Source organism: Stomoxys calcitrans, chromosome 4, assembly GCF_963082655.1.
Source record: "Stomoxys calcitrans chromosome 4, idStoCalc2.1, whole genome shotgun sequence".
NCBI lineage: Eukaryota > Metazoa > Arthropoda > Insecta > Diptera > Muscidae > Stomoxys > Stomoxys calcitrans.
This window is the reverse complement of record NC_081555.1, coordinates 106,517,077-106,537,526: the sequence shown is the minus strand read 5'-3', so window position 1 is coordinate 106,537,526 and position 20,450 is coordinate 106,517,077. Positions and strand designations below refer to the sequence as shown.

At 42.1% G+C, this 20,450-nt stretch overlaps 1 protein-coding gene across 3 annotated transcripts; it reads right to left on the bottom strand.

The window, feature by feature from the left end:
* Positions 1-1,070: 1,070 nt before the first annotated feature.
* LOC106086341 (RNA-binding protein Ro60) lies at positions 1,071-18,225 on the bottom strand. Of its 3 annotated transcripts, XM_059367789.1 has the most exons (8): positions 18,166-18,225; positions 17,400-18,057; positions 17,101-17,340; positions 5,590-6,670; positions 5,330-5,517; positions 5,036-5,214; positions 1,518-1,698; positions 1,071-1,311 (listed from the first exon to the last, which is right to left on the bottom strand). In XM_059367789.1, the coding sequence occupies exons 3-7, from the start codon at positions 17,305-17,307 to the stop codon at positions 1,557-1,559; spliced, it is 1,797 nt and encodes a 598-aa protein (XP_059223772.1). In that variant the 5' UTR covers positions 17,308-17,340; positions 17,400-18,057; positions 18,166-18,225; the 3' UTR covers positions 1,071-1,311; positions 1,518-1,556. The 3 variants fall into 3 exon arrangements, with proteins under 3 accessions (XP_059223772.1, XP_059223770.1, XP_059223771.1); XM_059367787.1 differs by having other exon boundaries at positions 1,071-1,698; XM_059367788.1 differs by having other exon boundaries at positions 1,071-1,698; positions 17,101-17,315.
* Between the last annotated feature and the right edge of the window lie 2,225 nt (positions 18,226-20,450).

The window sequence follows — 20,450 nt, the reverse complement described above, 5'->3', positions numbered from 1 at the left end:
TATTTTTATCTTCAATTAATTTTTAATTGAAAATATGTTCTTGAAATTTTTTATGTGTATGTTAGAGGCAAAGACGTGAGACGCCCCCCGCTTGAATAAAAAAAAATAAAATAAAATGAATTAAATATTTAACGTCAATACAATAAGGCTATCGAATTGGCAAACATTTAGTCTAGCTATGTAATGGAATATTTTTATGACTTATGAACTTAACTTAAGTTAAAAATTAATAATGTGTAGTAAAAAAATTCTACAAATTAGTGTTGTTGTTAACTAAAAAGTCCAATAATTCTGGAAGATTCATTTTATTCGGCTGTATATATGTTTATGCTGCTTGTATGTAAGTATGTTGTGTTGTTCTATGTGGCTTTGATAAATGTAAAATTTAGTTTAACTATTTTGTATTTTTTTCACTTTTTCAATTTTTCTTAACTTAAACATCATATGTATTGTATGTATGTAGGTTTGTTTTTGAAACTTTTTTTTGTTTTGCTTTTGTTTAGAACAAAATTACAGTATTTTTTTGTTTTGCATTCGTTTTATTTCATATAATACTTCAAAATATCATGATTGAACTGTGTTTGGTTGATGATTTGGTCTCCTCTCGGTCATCAATCATCGTAAACGGTTTGGTTCGGTATATAGTCAAAATATATGTTTTAAACAAATTTGTAATAAATAATTAATTGTATGTCTGTATATATGTGTGTAAATTTACAGGATTCTGTTGTATTGGCGGTGTTGTTTGTTTGTTTGTTTGTTATTCGGTTATATTGTAATATGTTTGCTTTGCTATGAGTTCGAAATGTTTTTAGGTTTAGTTAATTTGTTGTTTGTTTGTTCGTTTGTTTGGTTGCTTGGTTTTGTTTTTGATAATAATAGTGGTCATAATATTTTGTTTCGGTACTGTACGTATTTTCATTAATCATAAGGCATAGATTTTTATGTTAGCATCCATATGGTAAAACGAATATATCATCATTTTGTCGTGTTCGATTTTTATTTTCTTTTCAACAAAATTAATAAATTCGAAATTTTTTGTATTTAATGGTAAAAAAAAAAACAGAAAATGTCCTTTCATTTGTTATAGTAAAATGAAATAAAAAAATTGTATTCATTTTCAACTTAAAGCTTAAAAAAAAAATAAAAATAAAGAAAAACTAATTCTTAAAACAAGTGTAAAAAAAGGGAAAATCTTAAAATTTAATTTTCATTCGAAAAAAATTCCCATCAGGCTTTTTATATCTCTGTATGTGGGGGTTTGGGTATGTATGTGAGTTCTTGCATCTATGCACAACTACAATATTTTCGCTAAATATTGTTTAGCATTTAATATTAGTATATGTTTAGAAGAAGAAGAAGAATAAAGCATGTAATATATTAATATATTGTTCATATATATGCCTATGCTTGTATGTATGTACGTAGTTGAATTGAATATTCGCTTTCATGATAATATTTTACTTTTTACGATATATGCTTTCCTTAAACTAATTATTCGAATTTCGTTTTAATACCTTTTTTGCGTTCGTTTTCCTCTCTCTCTCTCTGCCGCCTTACTCGAAGCGCTGCGTTGCAAAGTTGTGTATAAGATCTGGAGTGTGCTCATCTAAGCCACAAATTTCCAATATATTCTCATTGCGAGTTTCAGAGTAGCTCATGGATGGTTTGAAACGCAACAAATCCAATATAATAAATCTGTAATAGAATATGGTGAAAAAATTAACATTTTTTAAGAACAAAATTCCATTAAAATTCTAATCACAAAGAATTAAACACCAAACCGTTGACTTTGGTGCAGGCACATCCCCCTGCAGTGACAAAGAAGTAAATCTGGTAACTGAAACAGATTGAATGCTGAGGATATGGAAAGAACATTTCACCCAACTGCTAGTGTCCAACGTTGACGGCAAAGAGGATACCGCAGAACCAATCAATGATGGATGATGGTATAGAATGTTTACCTCCTAGTCAGAATGGGGTCCAAGTAGCATCGAGCCGACTAGAGTACAAGGCAGCAGGAGCCGACGGGTTACCCGCTGGTATAGAATGTTTACCTCCTAGTCAAAATGAGGTACAAGTAGCAGTGACCCGACCAAAGAACAACAAGGCAGCAGGAGCCGACGGGTTACCCGCTGAACTATTTAAGACCGGAGGCGACACGCTGATAAGGCGTATGCAGAAAAACGCATACCCGTTGATTGGAACCTCAGCATACTATGTCCCCTACACAAGCAAGGAGACAAGACGGAATGTGCCAATTACAGAGGAAAAAGTATCCTCCCCATCGCATACAAGATACTCTCGAGCGTACTGTGCGAAAAGTTATAACCTCAGCATACAATGTCCCCTACACAAGCTAGGAGACAAAACCCATCGCATACAAGATACTGTGTGAAAGGTTATAATCTTAAGCCAATGAGATAATTGGGCCCACCGCCCCACAAAATCCATCCCGGACCAGATATTCACACTGCGCCAACTCCTGGAAAAGACCGAGAAGGACAAATCAACACCTACCATCTCTTTGTTGACTACAAAGCCGCTTTCGATACCCCTTTAGGTTCAAAGGTATTTCAGTCATGTCTGAATTTGCAAAATTGCAAGTAGTTCTGGCTCCATTACGTTCCGGTAGATGCAGCCGCCTCAATTCCTACAGAGCAAGGATTGATGCCGACGTGCAAGATGTATGTCCCGATTGTAACCGGGAACCTACGATACACGTCAACTGTTTAATTGCCCAACCCACTCGACTCAGATCCAGATCCCTCCGGACGCACCCTATCTTAGCCACAGAATTCCTGGATCTTGACACTAACAAAATCAAGCAAACGAAAGATAGAACACAACAAACTGCTACAACAACAACACAACAAACACCTACAACAACAACTACATCCCTACGATCTTGAACCATTTTTATAGCTTGATACATTACATTTGTCACAGAATTTTGACGAAATGTGGCTAGCCTTGGTTGTGGGTATCCAAAGTTCGGCCCTGCTTAATGCCTTTTTAATTCTTCAATCCTAAATGATTTTTTTAAGTGCAAACTATGAATGTGTATCTTCAATTGTGTAGATTTTTGGGATTTGGTGTCCAAAAATCGTTGGAAGAACTAGAACTGGCATTCGAGCGGTCAAAAGATGGACCTATCTCGATAATTTTTACTTTGCACATTTTTGCTCTATAAAAAGCCAAAATACCCAAATACAGCGACATTTGTTGAAAAATATGTTCGAAACGTAAAAAATAATGGAAACCGGGCGGTATCGCAATATGAAGGTTATTTCAAAACATTGGCCTATCTTGACAATTTTTTGTTGGCATATTTGTTGTCCTCTGAGAAGCCAAAATGCCAAATTACAGCAACATTTGTTGAAAAATACCGACAAACCCTTCAAAATTGGGAAAATAGGGCGGTACCGCTATATGCGGACTACGTCAAAACATGGACCTATCTTGATAATTTTTGGCTTGTATATTTTTTCTCTGAGAAGTTCAAAATGCAGAATAACAGCGACATTTTTTGAAAAATACCTTCAAACCTCCTTAATATACGTGAAACCGGGCGGTACCACTATAAGGATACACTCAGTATTTGTGCAAGAGCCGCCCGACCTCTCGCTGAGACGCTTCGCTCGATATCGCTGATTGTCCGCGACAGCCGTTGCAGCCACTCCGTATGGAGCATTCCACCTGTGGACCCGCCTTGGAGCATTCCACCTGTGGACGCGCCTTGGAGCATTCCACCTGTGGACGCGCCTTGTAGCTAAGCTTTTCGGGACAGCAATGAACACCACACAATGTTCCAGCATGTATGCTGCTCACAGCTATCCCGTGTCGAGACGTGCAGATCGTTACCTGTTTAACTACCCAGCCATACCCAATAGATTCACTTTCAGATACTTCTGGACACACCCAACCTTTGTCGCAGAGTTTTAAGTGCTTCAAATATTCTTTTTATAAATTCCTATTGACTTCCAGTCTCAGCTCCCTGAGTCGAGGGTAAATAGGATTAATGTGAAAAATCACATAACACTCGTCTATGACTTCTGCTATCTGCGCCTGCAAATTGAGCCTCATCAAAAACATCCGACCGACTGCTGCGTTAATGAAGTCTCACAAAGCTTCTCAACCACGGGTACGTCTGATGGGACGGTGTTGTTGTTGAAGCCACATTTGCATGTGGAGGTGGCGACCTCGTCAAGCTTTGATAGGTCTATAAGACTGATCGCCGCTGGAACATGATGACCATTGGTTACTTAAAGGCGCGAATATCTCGCATTGTCGTATCGAGCATCATAGGCAAGAAAGAGCTGATGCCACCCGGCCTCTCCGTGAGACTCTCCTCTCGATACCGCTGATTTCCCGCGACTGCATTTGCAACTATTCCGTATGGATCATTCCACTATTCGCAAACTAAGGACGCGCCCGGTAGCTCCCAGCTAAGCTTCTCGTGACAGCAATGAACACACCACACAAAATGGATCGCAATGTTCCTGCATATGTGGTGTTCACAGCTATCCCGTGCCGGAATTTTTTGTAATAGTGTTTTTTACACAGCAAATAATGCAAATTCCAGAAAGAATTTTTGTCGCATCTTCCCAAACACTGTGCATCGGTTCAATCCTTTACGTACACCGGTTGCCATAGAATTGGGTAAATTGAGTCACCTACGGTAACTATACTGTTGAAGAATGTATCTCTTAGACTACACTGTCTCTTCGACTACACTGTCTCTTCGACTATACTGTCTCTTCGACTATACTGTCTCTTCGACTACACCGTCTCTTCGACTATACCGTCTCGTCGACTATACCGTCTCTTCGACTATACCGTTGAAGAGATAGCTTAACAACACCTCGCAGCCACAAATGCGTAGTGGAACTTATTCGAATAAAGACCATAAGCTTTAAGAAACCCATGTTTTTTCAATTTCTTCTTCAATAAAACTTACTTAAATTTTTTGATCGTGAAAAAATGTTAACCTTAATAATTATAATTTAAAATCCTTATAACACAATTTACTTACTTAGCATTTGGATTTTTTGTTTCACGATATTTGTCCAAAAACTTGCAAAGAAACTCCGAATTTTGATTTGGATTACCACGGCCAGCCGTTGGAACTATGCACAAGAATACGTCATAGACTTGCTGGCTTGACAAAGCATTCAAAATAGGGGTGACTAAACGTTGGTTGTTCTTTTGGTTCTAAAACAAAAAGGATGAAAGAGTACACACAGCCATACAGACAGAGGGAAGAAACAAGTTTAGCAAAACAATGAAAAACGAACATTTGAGAGCTATGACATAATTTCTAACTAACCTCAACCACAGCATACGAGGTAAAGCCCAAATGAGTGGTATAGTCCTTTTCAAAGACTATTTTCTTTAGTTTCATTTTATCCTCGTACCAGTGGAAAACATCCACCAAAGCCTCACGTTTCGAATAGCCAAATGATAAGGCCAAACAGGCATCAAAGTATGTCAACTTGCGATGGTTCTTTAAGAACTCTGCAAAATGAAAAAAACAGCAACAGCAAATTAGAGGGGGAAACAACAACAACTATGTCACCGATTAATTACTTTTCTTATAGTTGCTCTGCAAATTCACGGTGATGTGCATGCGTAGCTTTCCTACGCCCGATTGCCATTGAAACGAGTCCCGATACAACTTGTCCAAATAATCCATTTTATAGGATTCCACCTTTTTGGAGGGCAACTTGGACATATCGCCACTAATTACACCAATGTTGTGCATATTTATCAAAATGTGCACCGGATGAACGTTGGTCTTGCGAGCCAACTCTTTATTCTCCAGGCGAGCCTTGCACAACTTGAAAATTCTTTGATTCTCCAAGTGTTTGTTTTGACCCATGCGGCGCCAACACTTGAGCACTTGCATATAGGACATGGTGGGTATAAGCTGAGCCATGATAGGGGCATAACTCAAAAAGTGTCCAGGAACTTGTTGATAGGGCAATTTGTATTTGCGTATAATCTTCAAGGCATCATGATTTTTCTTGGTGATGCGCAATTTGGAAACTGCAGTGGCTAAGTCTTCAGAAGTTGGTGGATTTGAAGTTGCATTCGATTGTGGTGGTTGTGGGTTTGGTTGTTGTGGTTGAGTGGTTGTTTGTTGTGGTTGAGTATTAGTCTGATGTTGTTGTTCTTGTGATTGGCTATTCAAATTATTGGCTTTAGTTTCATTGGCATTGGTATCGGTGGATACTCCCCCTTCATTGGCTGTTGCATTATCCATTGCAGGTGGAGTGCCGACGGCGTTAGCTTCGGTTTCGGTTTCCTTAAGCAGTTCGGTGCAAGTCTTAAAGAACAACGTCGACACAGTTGTGGAACCCAAAGTGCCATCGGAGATGTGACACAATTTTATCAGAGATTTATGTGTGAAACCATGTAAACCTCGATGTGCCATCCACATTGTTCGTATGGCATCGGGTGTTTGCATTTCATACCATGCCTTAATGGCTTTGCGCACTGTTCTCGAAAATCCCTTGTGATTCTGCAATTTGGCTATGCGCATTGAGAGGTCACAAAACAAAAAGAGATCATCATCGGTGCGCATGAGCGGAGCAAATGCTATGCGTAACGTAGTCTTCCATTTGATGTCGATTTCGGAGGCCAGATAGACGGCATACACAAACAAAACCTGCAAATGGGGGGAAAAGATAGTATGTGGACATTTTTAGTATTTTTTACAAGAATCAAAAAAAATATATAAAAATAAAATAAAATTTTCTAAAAAAAAATTAAAAAATATATATCACAAAATTTTCATTTTGTTGTTGGATTAACCAGCTAGACTAAGTGTTTTAATACCCACCACCATAGGATGGGGTTATACTAGTCTAGTCATTCCGTTTGTAACACCTTGAATTATTGATCTGCGAACCCATAACGTAGGTATATTCTGGTTCATCTCGACATTCTGAGTCGATCTAGTCATGTCCGTCTGCCGAAATCATCGAACGCGTAAAGCTAGCCGCTTGAAATTTTGCACAGATACTTACTATTGATTAATCCGTGCAAGACAGAAGTAGTTTTTTTCATCAGGTGATACAAGTTGCCTACAGTGGAACCTGTCTCCTTGGAAGGAGAGAATGTTCCATTTACAGAAAGCACAAAATACCTGGCTGTATTGCTGCACAGGAAATTGAACTTCAAATCCAACACTTTGAAAAGGGCAAGAAAGGCAAATCTTGCCCTTTACACCTGCAATAGAGTCATTGGCAAAAGTTGGGGTTTAGACCCCGTGTCATGCATTGGGTATATACTGCAGTTGTCACGTCTATAATGCTATATGGTGTTGTGGTGTGGGGGACGGCGCTTCAAAAGTCCACCTACTGCTCAATACTTAACCGGATCCAAAGGATGGATTGTTTGTGCATCACCGCCGCACTGATGATGACACCATTTGATGCACTGAATTTAATGTTACATCTTATGCCTCTGGACATTGTGGCTAGACAAATCGCAGCGATCACTGCCATGTAGTTAAGGGAGCTTTCTTATTGGTCATGGGGCGTCTACGGACACTGTGTTATCCTTGATACAATATACGAAGTTCCAGGCAGTGTGGATTACACCGTACCTGAGCCGCTGTTTGATAGAAAGTACTGTACCACTATTCCTGATAGAACCGATAAGAACTACGATATCCCTGGTAACAGAAGTTACATGGACTTCTATACCGATGGTTCCAAACTAAACGACTAGGTGGGCTTTGGAGTATACTCTAAAGATCTAGAACTGGTCATATCGGAAAGGCTACCCAACCACTGCAGTGTGTATCAAGCGGAGATCCTAGCAATTAAAGAAGTGATGGAATGGCTAAAATATAATGTCATTACGACGATTGACATAAATATCTTCTCAGACAGCCATTAAATCCCTGAAGAACGTATTTCTGAACACAAAAACCCCTCGACTGTTGCAAATCTCTGAACGAGATGACTGAACAGTTCAAAATGCACCTGTTCTGGGTGCCGGGCCACAGAGATATCCCAGGGAATTGTAAAGAGGATGAGCTTGCGAGACTAGGAACAACCCTACACATTCCAGGGATACTGGAATCTGTGGGTATGCCTCTAGCGACATGTACGCTTAGTTTTCAGGACCAGGCCCGAAGAACAACGAATGATAAATGGTCAGAAAGAGGTGGCTGTGAGAATTCCAAAACTATGTGGCCTAATCTAGACTTGAAGAGGTCTGCCGCTTTGCTGTCATTGGCTAGAACATTGTGTCCGTCATGACAGGTCACTGTCTAATCGGAAAACATGCTGACAGACTGAAGGTTGCCAGCAAAGACTTTTGCAGAAGCTGTGAGCCCATCGAAGAAGAAGAGACCATAGAACAACTTCTGTGTGTGTTCCGCAGTAGTCAGAAGGAGGTTCACTCATTGCTTTGAGAACTTGTCTGATTTAGCGGATGTGAACATTCGCTACTTTTCAAATCAGTCTATAACCTGATATACCTCCCATATAAACCGATCTCCCGATTTGTCTTCTTGATCCATTGGAAACCGCAATGTTTGTCCGATTTGGCTAAAATTTTGCATGTAGTGTTCTATTGGGTTGCCCAAAAACTAATTGCGGATTTTTTAAAAGAAAGTAAATGCATTTTTAATAAAACATAGAATGAACTTTAATCAAATATACTTTTTTTACACTTTTTTTCTAAAGCAAGCTAAAAATAACAGCTGATAACTGATAGAAGAAAGAATGCAATTACAGAGTCACAAGCTGTGAAAAAATTTGTCAACGCCGACTACATAAAAAATCCGCAATTACTTTTTGGGCAACCCAATATTATGACTTGCAACATCTGTGCCAACTATGGTACGAAAATTCCGATTTGGCTGAAATTTGCCACAGTGACATACGTTAGGCCTTTCGACATCCGTGTCGTGTATGGTTCAGATCAGTCTATATTTGGATATAGCTAAAAGACCAATACTTTGTTTTACAAAATTGAACAATGTTTTGTACTTATTATACCACTCATTGTCCGTGCCGAATTTTGTCCAAATCGGACCATATTTCGAAATAGCTGTGCTACGTGGACATAAATTATAAATTTTTCACCGGATTATGACGAAAAGTGTTTTACTAATATACCCGAGGTTGGGGTATCCAAAATTCTGCCCGGCCGAAGTACACGGCTTTTTACTTGTTGGTCTTTTTGGGGGGGCCAAATATGAACCGATCTGGGCCAAGTTGGAGAGGGATGTCAAAGAGCCTAACACAACTCACTGTCCCGAATTTCGGCGAAATCGGACATTAATTGCGACTTTTTTAAATTTTAAATGCGTCTTTTTGGGGGCCAAAACTTTAAATCGAGAAATCGGTCCATATGGTAGTTATATTCAAATATGGGACGATTTGGGCCAAATTGAATGAGGATGTCGAAGGCCCTAATACAACTCACTGTCCCGAATTTCGGCGACATCGGACAATAAATGCGCCTTTTATGGATCCAACACCTTAAATCGAGAGATCAGTCTATATGGCAACTATATTGAAAGATGTCGAAGGACCTAACACAACTCACTGTGCCAAATTTCGGCAAAATCGGACAATAAATACGCCTTTTTTGGATCCAAGATCTTAAATCGAGACATCTATCTATATGGCGATCCGGAACAAATTGAAGAAGGATGTCGAAATTCCTAACACAACCCATTGTTCCAAATTTCAGCAAAATCTGATAATAAATATGGCTTTTGTGAGTCTAAGACCTTAAATCGTCGGATCGGTCTATATGGAGGATATATCAGGACATAGTCCGATATAGCCCATCTTCGAACTTAACCTACTTATGGACAAAACAAGAATCCGTACAAAATTTCAACTCAATATATATATTTTTAAAGACTCTAGCATGATTTCATCAGACAGACGATCAAGAATATATATACTTTATAGGGTCGGAAATGGATATTTCGATGTGTTGCAAACCGAATGACAAAACGAATATACCCCTTCCTTCAGTGGTGGCTTATAAAGATAATATGGAATTCATAAGAGGCATTTGTATTGTTATACTGTTAGTCAAGCGGTATACATATACTATTTTCCTAGCATGGTATTTAACTAAAAGCTCTTTAATTGTCGAAAATAAATATTCAAAGGGTAATTTTGTTCCATATAAAGTAAAAGGTGAATCGGAGCGGGCCCGGTTCAGCGAGTTTTCTATAAAAAAAAACTCGACTTAAATTACGAAAAAATTTACACACGAAATGACAAGGCGCCTTTAAATTAGTCCCATGGACCGGAACGAGCTTGCTCACCTTAGAGCTTGACAAGGACTGATCGCTACCTCAACATACGGAAATATGACTACAAAAACAACAAATTTAAAAGAATGTTCTATGAAAACAAATTTCGACGAATTTTTCAAAAAAAATTCCAAATTCGATGAAATTTTTTTTATAAAAATTGAATTTTGAAATAATTTAAACCAAACTGAACGACTTTTTAATTTGAAATGAGATTTCGAAGAAAAGAGTAATAAATTTTGACGAAATTGATTTTAGACAAATTTTTTTAGATCACATTTCGACTAAAATTTGTTTATTGGACCGGATTGTCCCGATGAGATAATGTTCGGACTAGGCTATAAAAAGGAAGACACTTATTGTTGAGCTTAAAACTCATTTATATGAGAGAAGTTTACCCATGTTTCTTAATGGATTATACATGTGCACCTTTGTTTGTTTTGTAACTAAGACAGCGGTAGGTTATTGAACCTTCAATAAATTCATTATCCCGAGAGTGACGAGGCTATGAGCTATTCGCTATTCGTCGTATGAGTGGTCTCCGAGTCGATGGACAGCTATCACAATTTACTGTGGACGAAGCTACGAATGTCATCCCTGGCTTCGAGTCATCTAAGGTGTCGGGCCCCGATGGAATCTCTGCACTGAAGCTGAAGAATGTGGATCTACCTGGAGTCGAGCACCTTACAACTGTCCTCACCCGGTCTTTGAACAATCTACTGCAGACTGGAATCCACACGCTACTGCAGCCTGGAAAAAAACCCAGTACAGACCGTTCTGGTCTTTTTCACTTTCACTAGTAGCCAAAGCGTTTGAGGGACTCTACTCCTCCCAAGATTCGTTGGAGTATTTCCATTCGCCAAGCATCACCATGGAATGTCGATGCCTGCATAGTACAACAAGTACTTTGAATGTCATCACCGCACACATTTGCCGTGACTTCAAACAGCCCAGGCCATGTGGTAAGCCGGTCCTCGTGGCACTGGACCTATCAAAAACATTCGACACAGTTACCTATGCCAAACTATTTGAGGACCTCGCCAACATATATGGAATTTTGAGATAAGAAGTCGAAACACCGTAGAGAGAAAGAGGGAGTTCCCCAAGGTGGGTTGAAATCTCCGGCAATGTTTCACCTCTATGTTCCATTCCGCCCCCTCCAGACGGCATAGAGATCCTATAATACGCGGACGATTGTATATTCATGCCATCAGGTCCCCACTCATTGTTGACATCTGCGACGGGTTGAACGCCTACTTCAACGAACTTGCAGCTTATTTGGCTGCAAGAGATTTGAAGATATATGCCAAATTGTTGACTACATACTCGCATGAGGAGCTGAATGTGATAGTCGGTGGAGTAACGATTCCGACCATCAAGTGTCCCAAAATACTTGGCGTTGTTGTTGTTATAGCAACATTTTCATGTGGAGGTGCCGATCCTCGTCAAGCTCCTGTGTGAGCAAGCTCGTTCCGGTCCAAAGAACCGGTCGCCTCGGGAACAAGTTGGCCATTGATTATTTAAAGGCGCCTTTAACTCGCTTTGTCATATCGAGCATCATAGGCACTCGGTATTTGTGCAAGAGCCGGTGCCACCCGGCCTCTCACTGAGACCCTCCGCGCGATACCGCTGATTGTCCGCGACTGCCTTTGCAGCTACTCCGTATGGAGCACTCCACTATCCGCAACCTGTGGGCCGGTAGCTCGCAGTTAAGCTACTCGTGACAGCCAAGAACACCACACAGATCGGACCTCAATGTTCCAGCGGCCATTGGTTATTTAAAGGCACCAATAACACGCCTTGTGATATCGAGCGTCATAGGCATTCAGAGAAGAGAACCTCCGCGCGATGCCGCTGATTGTCCGCGACTGCCTTTGCAGCAACTCCGTATGAAGCACTCCACTATCCGCAACCTGTGGGCCGGTAGCTCGCAGTTAAGCTACTCGTGACAGCCAAGAACACCACACAGATCGGACCTCAAAGTTCCAGCTTGTGTGGTGCTTACCGCTATCCCGTGCTCTTACACATTCTCCTCACATGCCAATCCCTTGGCAGCCGGTTGTTCGTATCGGATTGACCCGATGGATTCCTTCATCGGCAAGGGCTGCCGCCACAGTGTACAACACTGCTACAACAACAACATCCCACTGCAATCTGCGATAAGGTCAGAAAACAGAAAACAAGGTCCTCAAGTCACTTGCCGGCAGCCCTTGGGTGCTGACGAAGAAACATTGTTGACCACGTACAAGGCAATTGGCCGCCCAGTGGTAAATTATGCAGCGCCCACTATTTCCTCTAAGAAATTTAAAGATATCCACCACGAAATCATCAGCCACCTATTGTGCACAACGTAGACAGTGGAAGAACGTTGGAAGCTAAATAGGAGAACCGACGGCAGTTCTATTACGTACACCCACTATCCCGAAATACTTGAGATAGAACGCCCTTCACTCATTGACTGGCATCACTTCCGGCACGGGATAGCTGTGTGCACTTCACAAGCTGGATTTTTGAGGTCAGATCTGTGTGGTGTTCTTTGCTGACACGAGAAGCTGAGCTGCGAGCTACCGGGCGCGTCCACGAGTTGCGGATAGTGGAATGCTCCATACGGAGTAGCTGCAACGGTAGTCGTGGACAATCTGCGTTATCGAGCGGAGAGTCTCAGGGAGAGGTCGGGTGTCTACTGAGTGACTGTGATGCTCGATATGACAAGGCATGTTATTGGCACCTTTAAATAACCAATGGCCACTCTGTTCCCGCGGCGAACGGTTTTTTAGACCAGAACGAGCTTGCTCACCTACAACAGCTGGACCACCTACACCAGAAAATGTGGTTACAACCACTCGTATCACTTGCAGAGCTCACTAAGAAACCTCAATCCCATGGCAGCCGGTTGTACGTACCGGATTGACCCGATGGAATCTTCATCGGCAAGGGCTGCCGCCTCAGTGTACGTGTTCGTCTTTTTTCGTCATGGGAGAGGCACATCCCGGAGTGCCTTCTCCGTATGCTTTTGGTCCGTGCCGGGATTGAAAAGAACCCCGGACCCTGGTTCTGTTCCGTTTGCCAGAACCGCCTTCATCATCGGTCAGTGTCGGTGAGGTGTAACAGGTGCTTGGAGTGGGTACATTTCCGTTCTTGCTCTGGCCTAACTTCGCTACGGGAGTATAGTCATACTGGCTATGTCGCTAGGTGCTGTGCGAACACAGCCAGCAGTGGGTCACAAGCGTCGCCGTCGTCGCCTTCGGCGTCCTCGTCGTCGGACTATGTGACCCCCCCGACCTCTCCCGTACGGCAATTTATGCAAAGACAGCACCCTAGCCCTACTATTGCCAGGCCAGTGTCGAGGAATGTATCGTTCCTGCAGTTAAACTGCAATGGACTGCGAGGCAAGATTGATGAGATTGTGGATTTTATGAGTCGGAAGAGCATATCGGTCGCAGCGATCCAGGAGACAAAGCTGACTAACACCTGCAGCTTGCACAGTTGTCACGGCTACAATGTGCTACGTAAGGATCGCTCAAGGAATGGAGGTGGGGGATTGGCCTTCGTTATACACCATTCCGTGCAGTATAGACCTATCTCGCCTGCGCTTGACGCTAGTGACCCATACATGGAATGTATGGGGGTAGCAGTCAAGTCTGGTACTGCCGAGATAGAGATATACAACGTGTATATACCGCCGGTTGGCAGCTGTGTCCCGATTAATGGCCAGGCCTACAGCCCCGACATAAGTGGGTTGCTATCTGGCCATAGTCGTCTGGTTCTGGGGGATTTCAATGCACATCACTCGTCATGGCATTCTCCCCTAGGCAACGACCAGCGTGGCACAGCTTTGGCAGAGCAGATAGATAGCTCCACGTTTTGCACGGTGAATGAGGATGCCCCCACTAGGATTACGAGGAGGTGCAGCAGCTCGCCAGACATCTCAATCGCATCCCCTGATCTCCTGAGTGACGTATCCTGGCAAGCCGTCATCTCTTTGGGGTCAGACCACCTCCCCATAATCCTCACCATCGACCGACCACCCGACTTCATAACCTCTGAGCGCCGAACGTTCATCAACTATAAGAAGGCCAATTGGACTGGCTTCAGAGAGTATACCAATCGCCGCTTCAATGAACTGCCACCCCCCTCTGATGTGCTTGTGGCCGAGAGGAAATTCCGAGACATCATCAACGCAGCAGCCGCTCGCTTTATACCAGCCGGTCGAATACCGCAAGTGCGACCCAATTTCCCGGCGCAAGCAGTGGTACTCGCAGACGAGCGTGATGGGATTCGTGCTATGGACCCCGCTAACCCCAGAATCAGCGAGCTGAATCTGGAAATAAACAGGGTAGTCAACGAACATAAGCGGAATTTGTGGCTGGAACACTTGGAGCAATGTAACTTAGGCACCGGTGCAGGCAAATTGTGGGCCACTGTTAAGTCTCTCTCGAACCCCGGTAGACGGGACGACAGGACCTCAGTCACTTTTGGCGAGTTAACCGTGACTGATCCGAAGAGATGCGCCAGGTTGTTCAACCGTCAATTTATCGTGCATCCCGAGAGAGACAGGGCAAGGAGGAGAGCCATTCGCCGTATTCGTGGTCTCCGAGCCGATGAACAGCCATCACAATTTACCGTGGGCGAAGTTACGAATGTCATCCGTGGCGCCAAATCATCCAAGGCGTTGGGCCCCGACGGAATCTCTACATTGATGCTGAAGAATCTGGATTTACCTGGAGTTGAGTACCTTACCACTGTCCTTAACCTGTCATTGAACACTCTTATAGTTCCCGATGTCTGGAAAATGGGCAGAGTGATCCCGCTACTGAAGCCTGGTAAAGACCCGAGTTTGGGGGAGTCGTACAGACCGATCTCCCTTCTCTCACCAGTGGCTAAGACGCTTGAGGCATTACTCCTCCCGAGCCTCGTAGGAGAATTTCCATTCGCCGAGCATCAACACGGATTTCGGAGACTGCACAGCACAACAACAGCTTTGCATGCCATCACCACACACATTTGCCGTGGCTTCAATCAACCCAGGCCATGTGATAGGACGGTCCTCGTGGCATTGGACCTATCGAAGGCATTCGACACGGTCAGCCATGCCAAATTATTTGAGGACATCGCCAACACGTCCCTCCAGCCAGGCCTTAAACGTTGGGTCGCGAATTATCTGTGTGGCCGCCAGTCATTTGTGGAATTTAGGGATAAGAAGTCAAAACACCGTAGAGTGAAACAGGGAGTTCCCCAAGGCGGGGTGATATCTCCGGCTCTGTTTAACCTCTACCTTTCCTCCATCCCACCTCCTCCAGACGGCATAGAGATCGTATCATATGCGGACGACTGTACGATCTTGGCATCAGGCCCCCCACCCATTGATGACATTTGCGATAGGTTGAACGTCTACCTCAACGAGCTTGCCTCATATTTCGCTGCAAGAAATCTGAAGATATCCGCCACCAAATCTTCAGCCACACTGTTCACTACAAATACGCGTGAGGTGAATTCTGAGCTGACTGTGATGGTCGATGGAGAATTGATTCCGACCATCAAGTGTCCCAAAATACTTGGCGTCACATTTGACAGCTCCTACACTTTCTCCCCACATGCCACAGCAATCTGCAATAAAGTCAAAAGTAGAAACAAGGTCCTCAAGTCACTCGCTGGCAGCACTTGGGGTGCAGACAAAGAAACCTTGTTGACCACGTACAAAGCAATTGGCCGGTCTGTGGTAAGTTATGCAGCGCCAGTGTGGTCACGTCAGCTTTGTGACACGCAGTGGAATAATATTCAGATCTGTCAGAATGCCGCCCTCCGAACTGCGACGGGCTGCCTCCTTAGTTCTCATGTGGACCACCTCCACCAGGAGACAAAGATCCTACCAGTGCGAAGACATAACTACATGCTGTCTAAGCAATACCTTTTGGGCTGTTATCGCAGAAATCATCCAAATCATCATCTTGTGGATAGATACCCACCGCCCAGAAGCCTTAAGGTAGATCTACATGATCTAGAGCGTGAGGTCCAGCGCTACAAGAGAGAACCTCTAGATCAAGCGGCATATCAAGCGGGTCTGAACAACATTCATGCAGACACGGTAGCAGACGCGTTAACTGGCTACCGGGTGAATGTAGTCCTTGGAGTACGACCGCCACCCATTGCACCCGAAGAAATCGACCTCCCCCGGCAAACCAGAGTGATTCTGGCTCAATTACGTTCCGGCAGATGCAGCCGCCTCAATTCCCACAGAGCTAGGATTGAAGCCGACGTGCAAGATGTATGTCCCGACTGTAACCAGGGACCGCACGATACACGTCACCTGTTTAACTGCCCGGCCAGACCCACTCGACTCAGACCCAGATCCCTGTGGACGCACCCCATCTTAGTCGCGGAGTTCCTGGGTCTTGACACTCAACAGAATCAAGCAGACGAAAGATAGTACATAATAAACTGCTACAACAACAACAACAACAACAACAACAACTAAGAAACCTCGTTTACTGCATATAAGACAACTGACGGTCAGTGGTATAGTATGCAGAGCTAGTGAGTGGGCTATCTTCCCAGCTTCAATGTGGTCAGGAGGGATCTCTGCCTAAGCAGACTCTACAGGGCTATTATCGCGGCAGCCATTTAAATCCCCATTTTGTTTACAATCATTCACCGCCCAGAGACGTCAGGTTAGATCTTCATGATCGATAGCATGAGGTTCAGGTCTATAAAAGGGACCCTACAGATTGAGCGGCGTATAAGGCGGGTCTAAATAGCATTCACGAGGATAGTCAAAGTTGAACAATTAAAAAAAGAAAACATACCTCATCTCTTCGAACCAGCGAATTGTCATTTAAGATGTCCTTGAGGAATGGCAGCATCACTTCATCATTCAATTGTTTAACCAACTCACTGACAATTGGCCAATATTTTTCAACAGCAATGGGTCCCCTCAAATGCATATAGACGGGATGGAATGAGCCCAAGTAACAGAAGCGCTTAAGTTTCGCTTTGGCATCCATTTCAGTCATGTTGGAAGCTACAAATGTTCAAAATTTAAAAACCTTTAAGAAATAATCAATCAAAAATTAAACTAAAAACATTTCCACATATTACTACTCACCTTGAAGTTGGAATAAGCAAAATGTGCTTTAACTGTTCTGCGTTTGATGACAAACGTCCGTTGCCTCTTCTAAGCAAATTTGCCGCAAAGAAGGAAACGCACACAAACAAAACCCAACCGTTCCGTGTCGTCCACTAATAGACAATGATGAAGCGATGATTAAAACAAAACACCAAAACTTTAAACGGCCACGGGTCGCTTCTTCTTTTGCTGCGTCAGCCTTTCAGCAGTTTTCAATTCATAAATGGGGCGCTGTTCGTGTACTTTGCAAAATTTGTTTGCCTGCCTGCCTGCGCTTGCTGGCGACAGAGCCACACACAAAAAAAATTGAATTTGTTTTGCTCTCGGCTTTCTAATCTATACCTCTTTACTTCCTTCCAACTGCGTCTGAAGAGAAGCCAACCGTGTTTATAGCAGCCAAGGCTTGAATAAATCCAACAAGAACGCCGAGCGGACTATTAACAACCGTCTTCTTTTTTTGTATGGAATTCCTTTGCAATCTATCAGCAATCACTGACGCACACACACACACGCACTTCCTAGAGCAGCAGCAGCAGCAGCAGCAAAAGAAAACATACACAAATTTCTACTTTTGCTATCCCGTTTTTTTATGTTGTTTTTGCGTTCTATCGGGAATCAGCAAACATGAAGAACATTCCTGTAATGATACAATGTTCTAACAATGTTGTAAGCACTTGTAAGCCAATTGAAATAATTATAAACTATATGATTTTTATGAGAATTTGTTGGATTTTGGTATATTTACATTTTTGCGTGAATGAATGAATGTCAGAAATTGAAGATGGACCAACACAAACAAGTGTTGCAAACTATTTCACTGTTTTAAGTGTTGGAAAATGTAAAATGATGGAAATTTGATACTGGCAATGCTGGCATGTCATTGAGTATGGACACGAACCACATAAGACTAATTTTCTCATATGAATGCATAAATAGACCACTCTTGCGATTAAAGCTGAGTAATCGCTCAGCCATGTTTGAATTGAAAAGGTTGGCTCACTTGCCCAACAACAACCAAGGCGGATTTAAAAAGATGGTCTCACACGAACAGCTGTTAACAACCGGCCAGATTTGACGGTATTAAGATGTCAGATTTTTGTTTGCATTGCTTTGTTATTATCTTCTTTCTCGCATACTCTCAGCTCATGGACGAACAAGTATACACACACAAATTTCTTTGTGTGTCTTGGCAAAACGTCGACCAGCATGATGACGAAATGGCGGATTGCACCATATGATTTGTGGTTGTTGTACAAATGAGACCACCATCAATTGTTTCGCTATGAACATCAACGAAATCAACTATACAACCCTGTGGTGATGGTGGCGCAAATTTCCACTAGGCTGTCAAATTTCAGGACACTTCCTGATTAACATTCTAGTTTTTATTTGTATTATCATGTGTAGCAGCCACAAGATCATAAGATGTATGGTTTAAATCGTGTAAATTATAAATTAAATTGTGGAAAAAGAAACAAAATCGGAAAAAGTTCTATTTAAAATTCAAACCAAGAATTTGACGTTCTAGTGGGATTTGGAAACAACTCTGGAGTTGGCACAATTCCATCAGCTGGGCAAGTGAGCCAACCTTCTTAATTCAACGATGCTTTCGGCTTTTCCAGCGGAATGCTGCCAAACTCCATATAAAAAACGTTGGCTACAAATAGGCGAAAAAATAGAACTCTGCTTGTAGTGGCAGAAAAATATATCAAAGTGGCAACACTTGAAATCATTGCCGGCATCATTTTTGTATGTTGTTTGTTTATTGTTTTTGCCAACACTTTTTTTCCATCCTTATTTGCCATCCAACTACTCATCGGCCATTTTAAACTGGAATATTTGTCTTGAGAAATATAACCAAAACAATAGAGCATTTGAGTGATTTATCGTGCGATTTGAGTGAAACATAATGTGATTTTAGATAAATCAAATTATCTGTCCTCAAGGTTCCCCTCTGTCGGAAAATACTGCAACTACGGGTTTGTTATCTATATAGAACTTATCTAAGCTTTTTCACTATTTTAAGTGTTGGAAAATGTAATTTGATTGAAATTTGATACTGGCAATGCTGGCATGACATTGAGTATGGACACGAACCACATAAGATTCATTTTCAGTAACCTATGTAAGTCAGAACGTATGAATGCCCCATAAAAAGAACAATCTTGCGGTATAAGCTGAGTACTCTGTTCAGCTTTCTAAGCGGAATGCTGCCACACTCCATATGAAAAACGATGGCTAAAAATAGGCGAAAAAGTAGCACTCGGCTTGTAGTGAGGAAATTTGCGAAAAATAAATTAAAGAAAGAAAACAATACGTGCAGATAAAAAGAACGTGTTGTGATATGAAACCAAAAACATTTGATTGATAAATAAAGATAAACAAACAAGCATGGTACTACTTTTCCGCCAACGTTTCGCTGGCGATATTTTTTTATGTGGAGTTTGACAGTATTCCGCTCGAAAAGCTGAACAGAATACCTGGCAGCACGCACCTCTTACGTATACCATTACCGAAAAATTCACTTATAAGCCTGACTTCGACTTCTAAAACGAACAACTGTCAAAACGCACTATTAAAAAATGGTGACGAAGATAATGCGAACACATTCCGTACAAATGGTACTGAGTTCTATGAGCAAAATATTAACGACATGGCACAACATTTCGCACATTTTTAATTGGTAATAAAATGCTCACGAAATGGGCCAACTCTGCTTGAATACTGTTGTCTTGTTGTGTGTAGTTGTTTGACTTTTTTTGTGTTCTGACAAAGAAAAGAGTCTGCCGTATTTCGCAATAACTAAATATGCATTTTCGCTGCGAACGAAGTCAGTACTAACGGTATGGTCATGCTAACAGCTGAGTACAATTTTTTTTTAATTTGACAAATTTCAAATGCCCAGCCGGCATTTGACATTACAAAGTGTAAACAATCCACCAGGGTTGCACAGAAAAATTTTGTTGTTGCGCAAATGACCCTACCCTCTAAAGCTAAGTATTCTGTTCAGCTTTTCAAGCGGAATGCTGA

Bases quoted from the DNA above. Each gene is read 5' to 3' on its own strand.
- LOC106086341 (XM_059367787.1), bottom strand. From the start codon at position 17,307: ATGACTGAAATGGATGCCAAAGCGAAACTTAAGCGCTTCTGTTACTTG. The intron at 5,518-5,589 runs GTAATTAATCGG...TTCATTTTGCAG, and splicing joins GCAGAGCAACTATAAGAAAA to AGTTCTTAAAGAACCATCGC. The intron at 1,699-5,035 runs GTAAGTAAATTG...ATTCTATTACAG, and splicing joins ACAAAAAATCCAAATGCTAA to ATTTATTATATTGGATTTGT.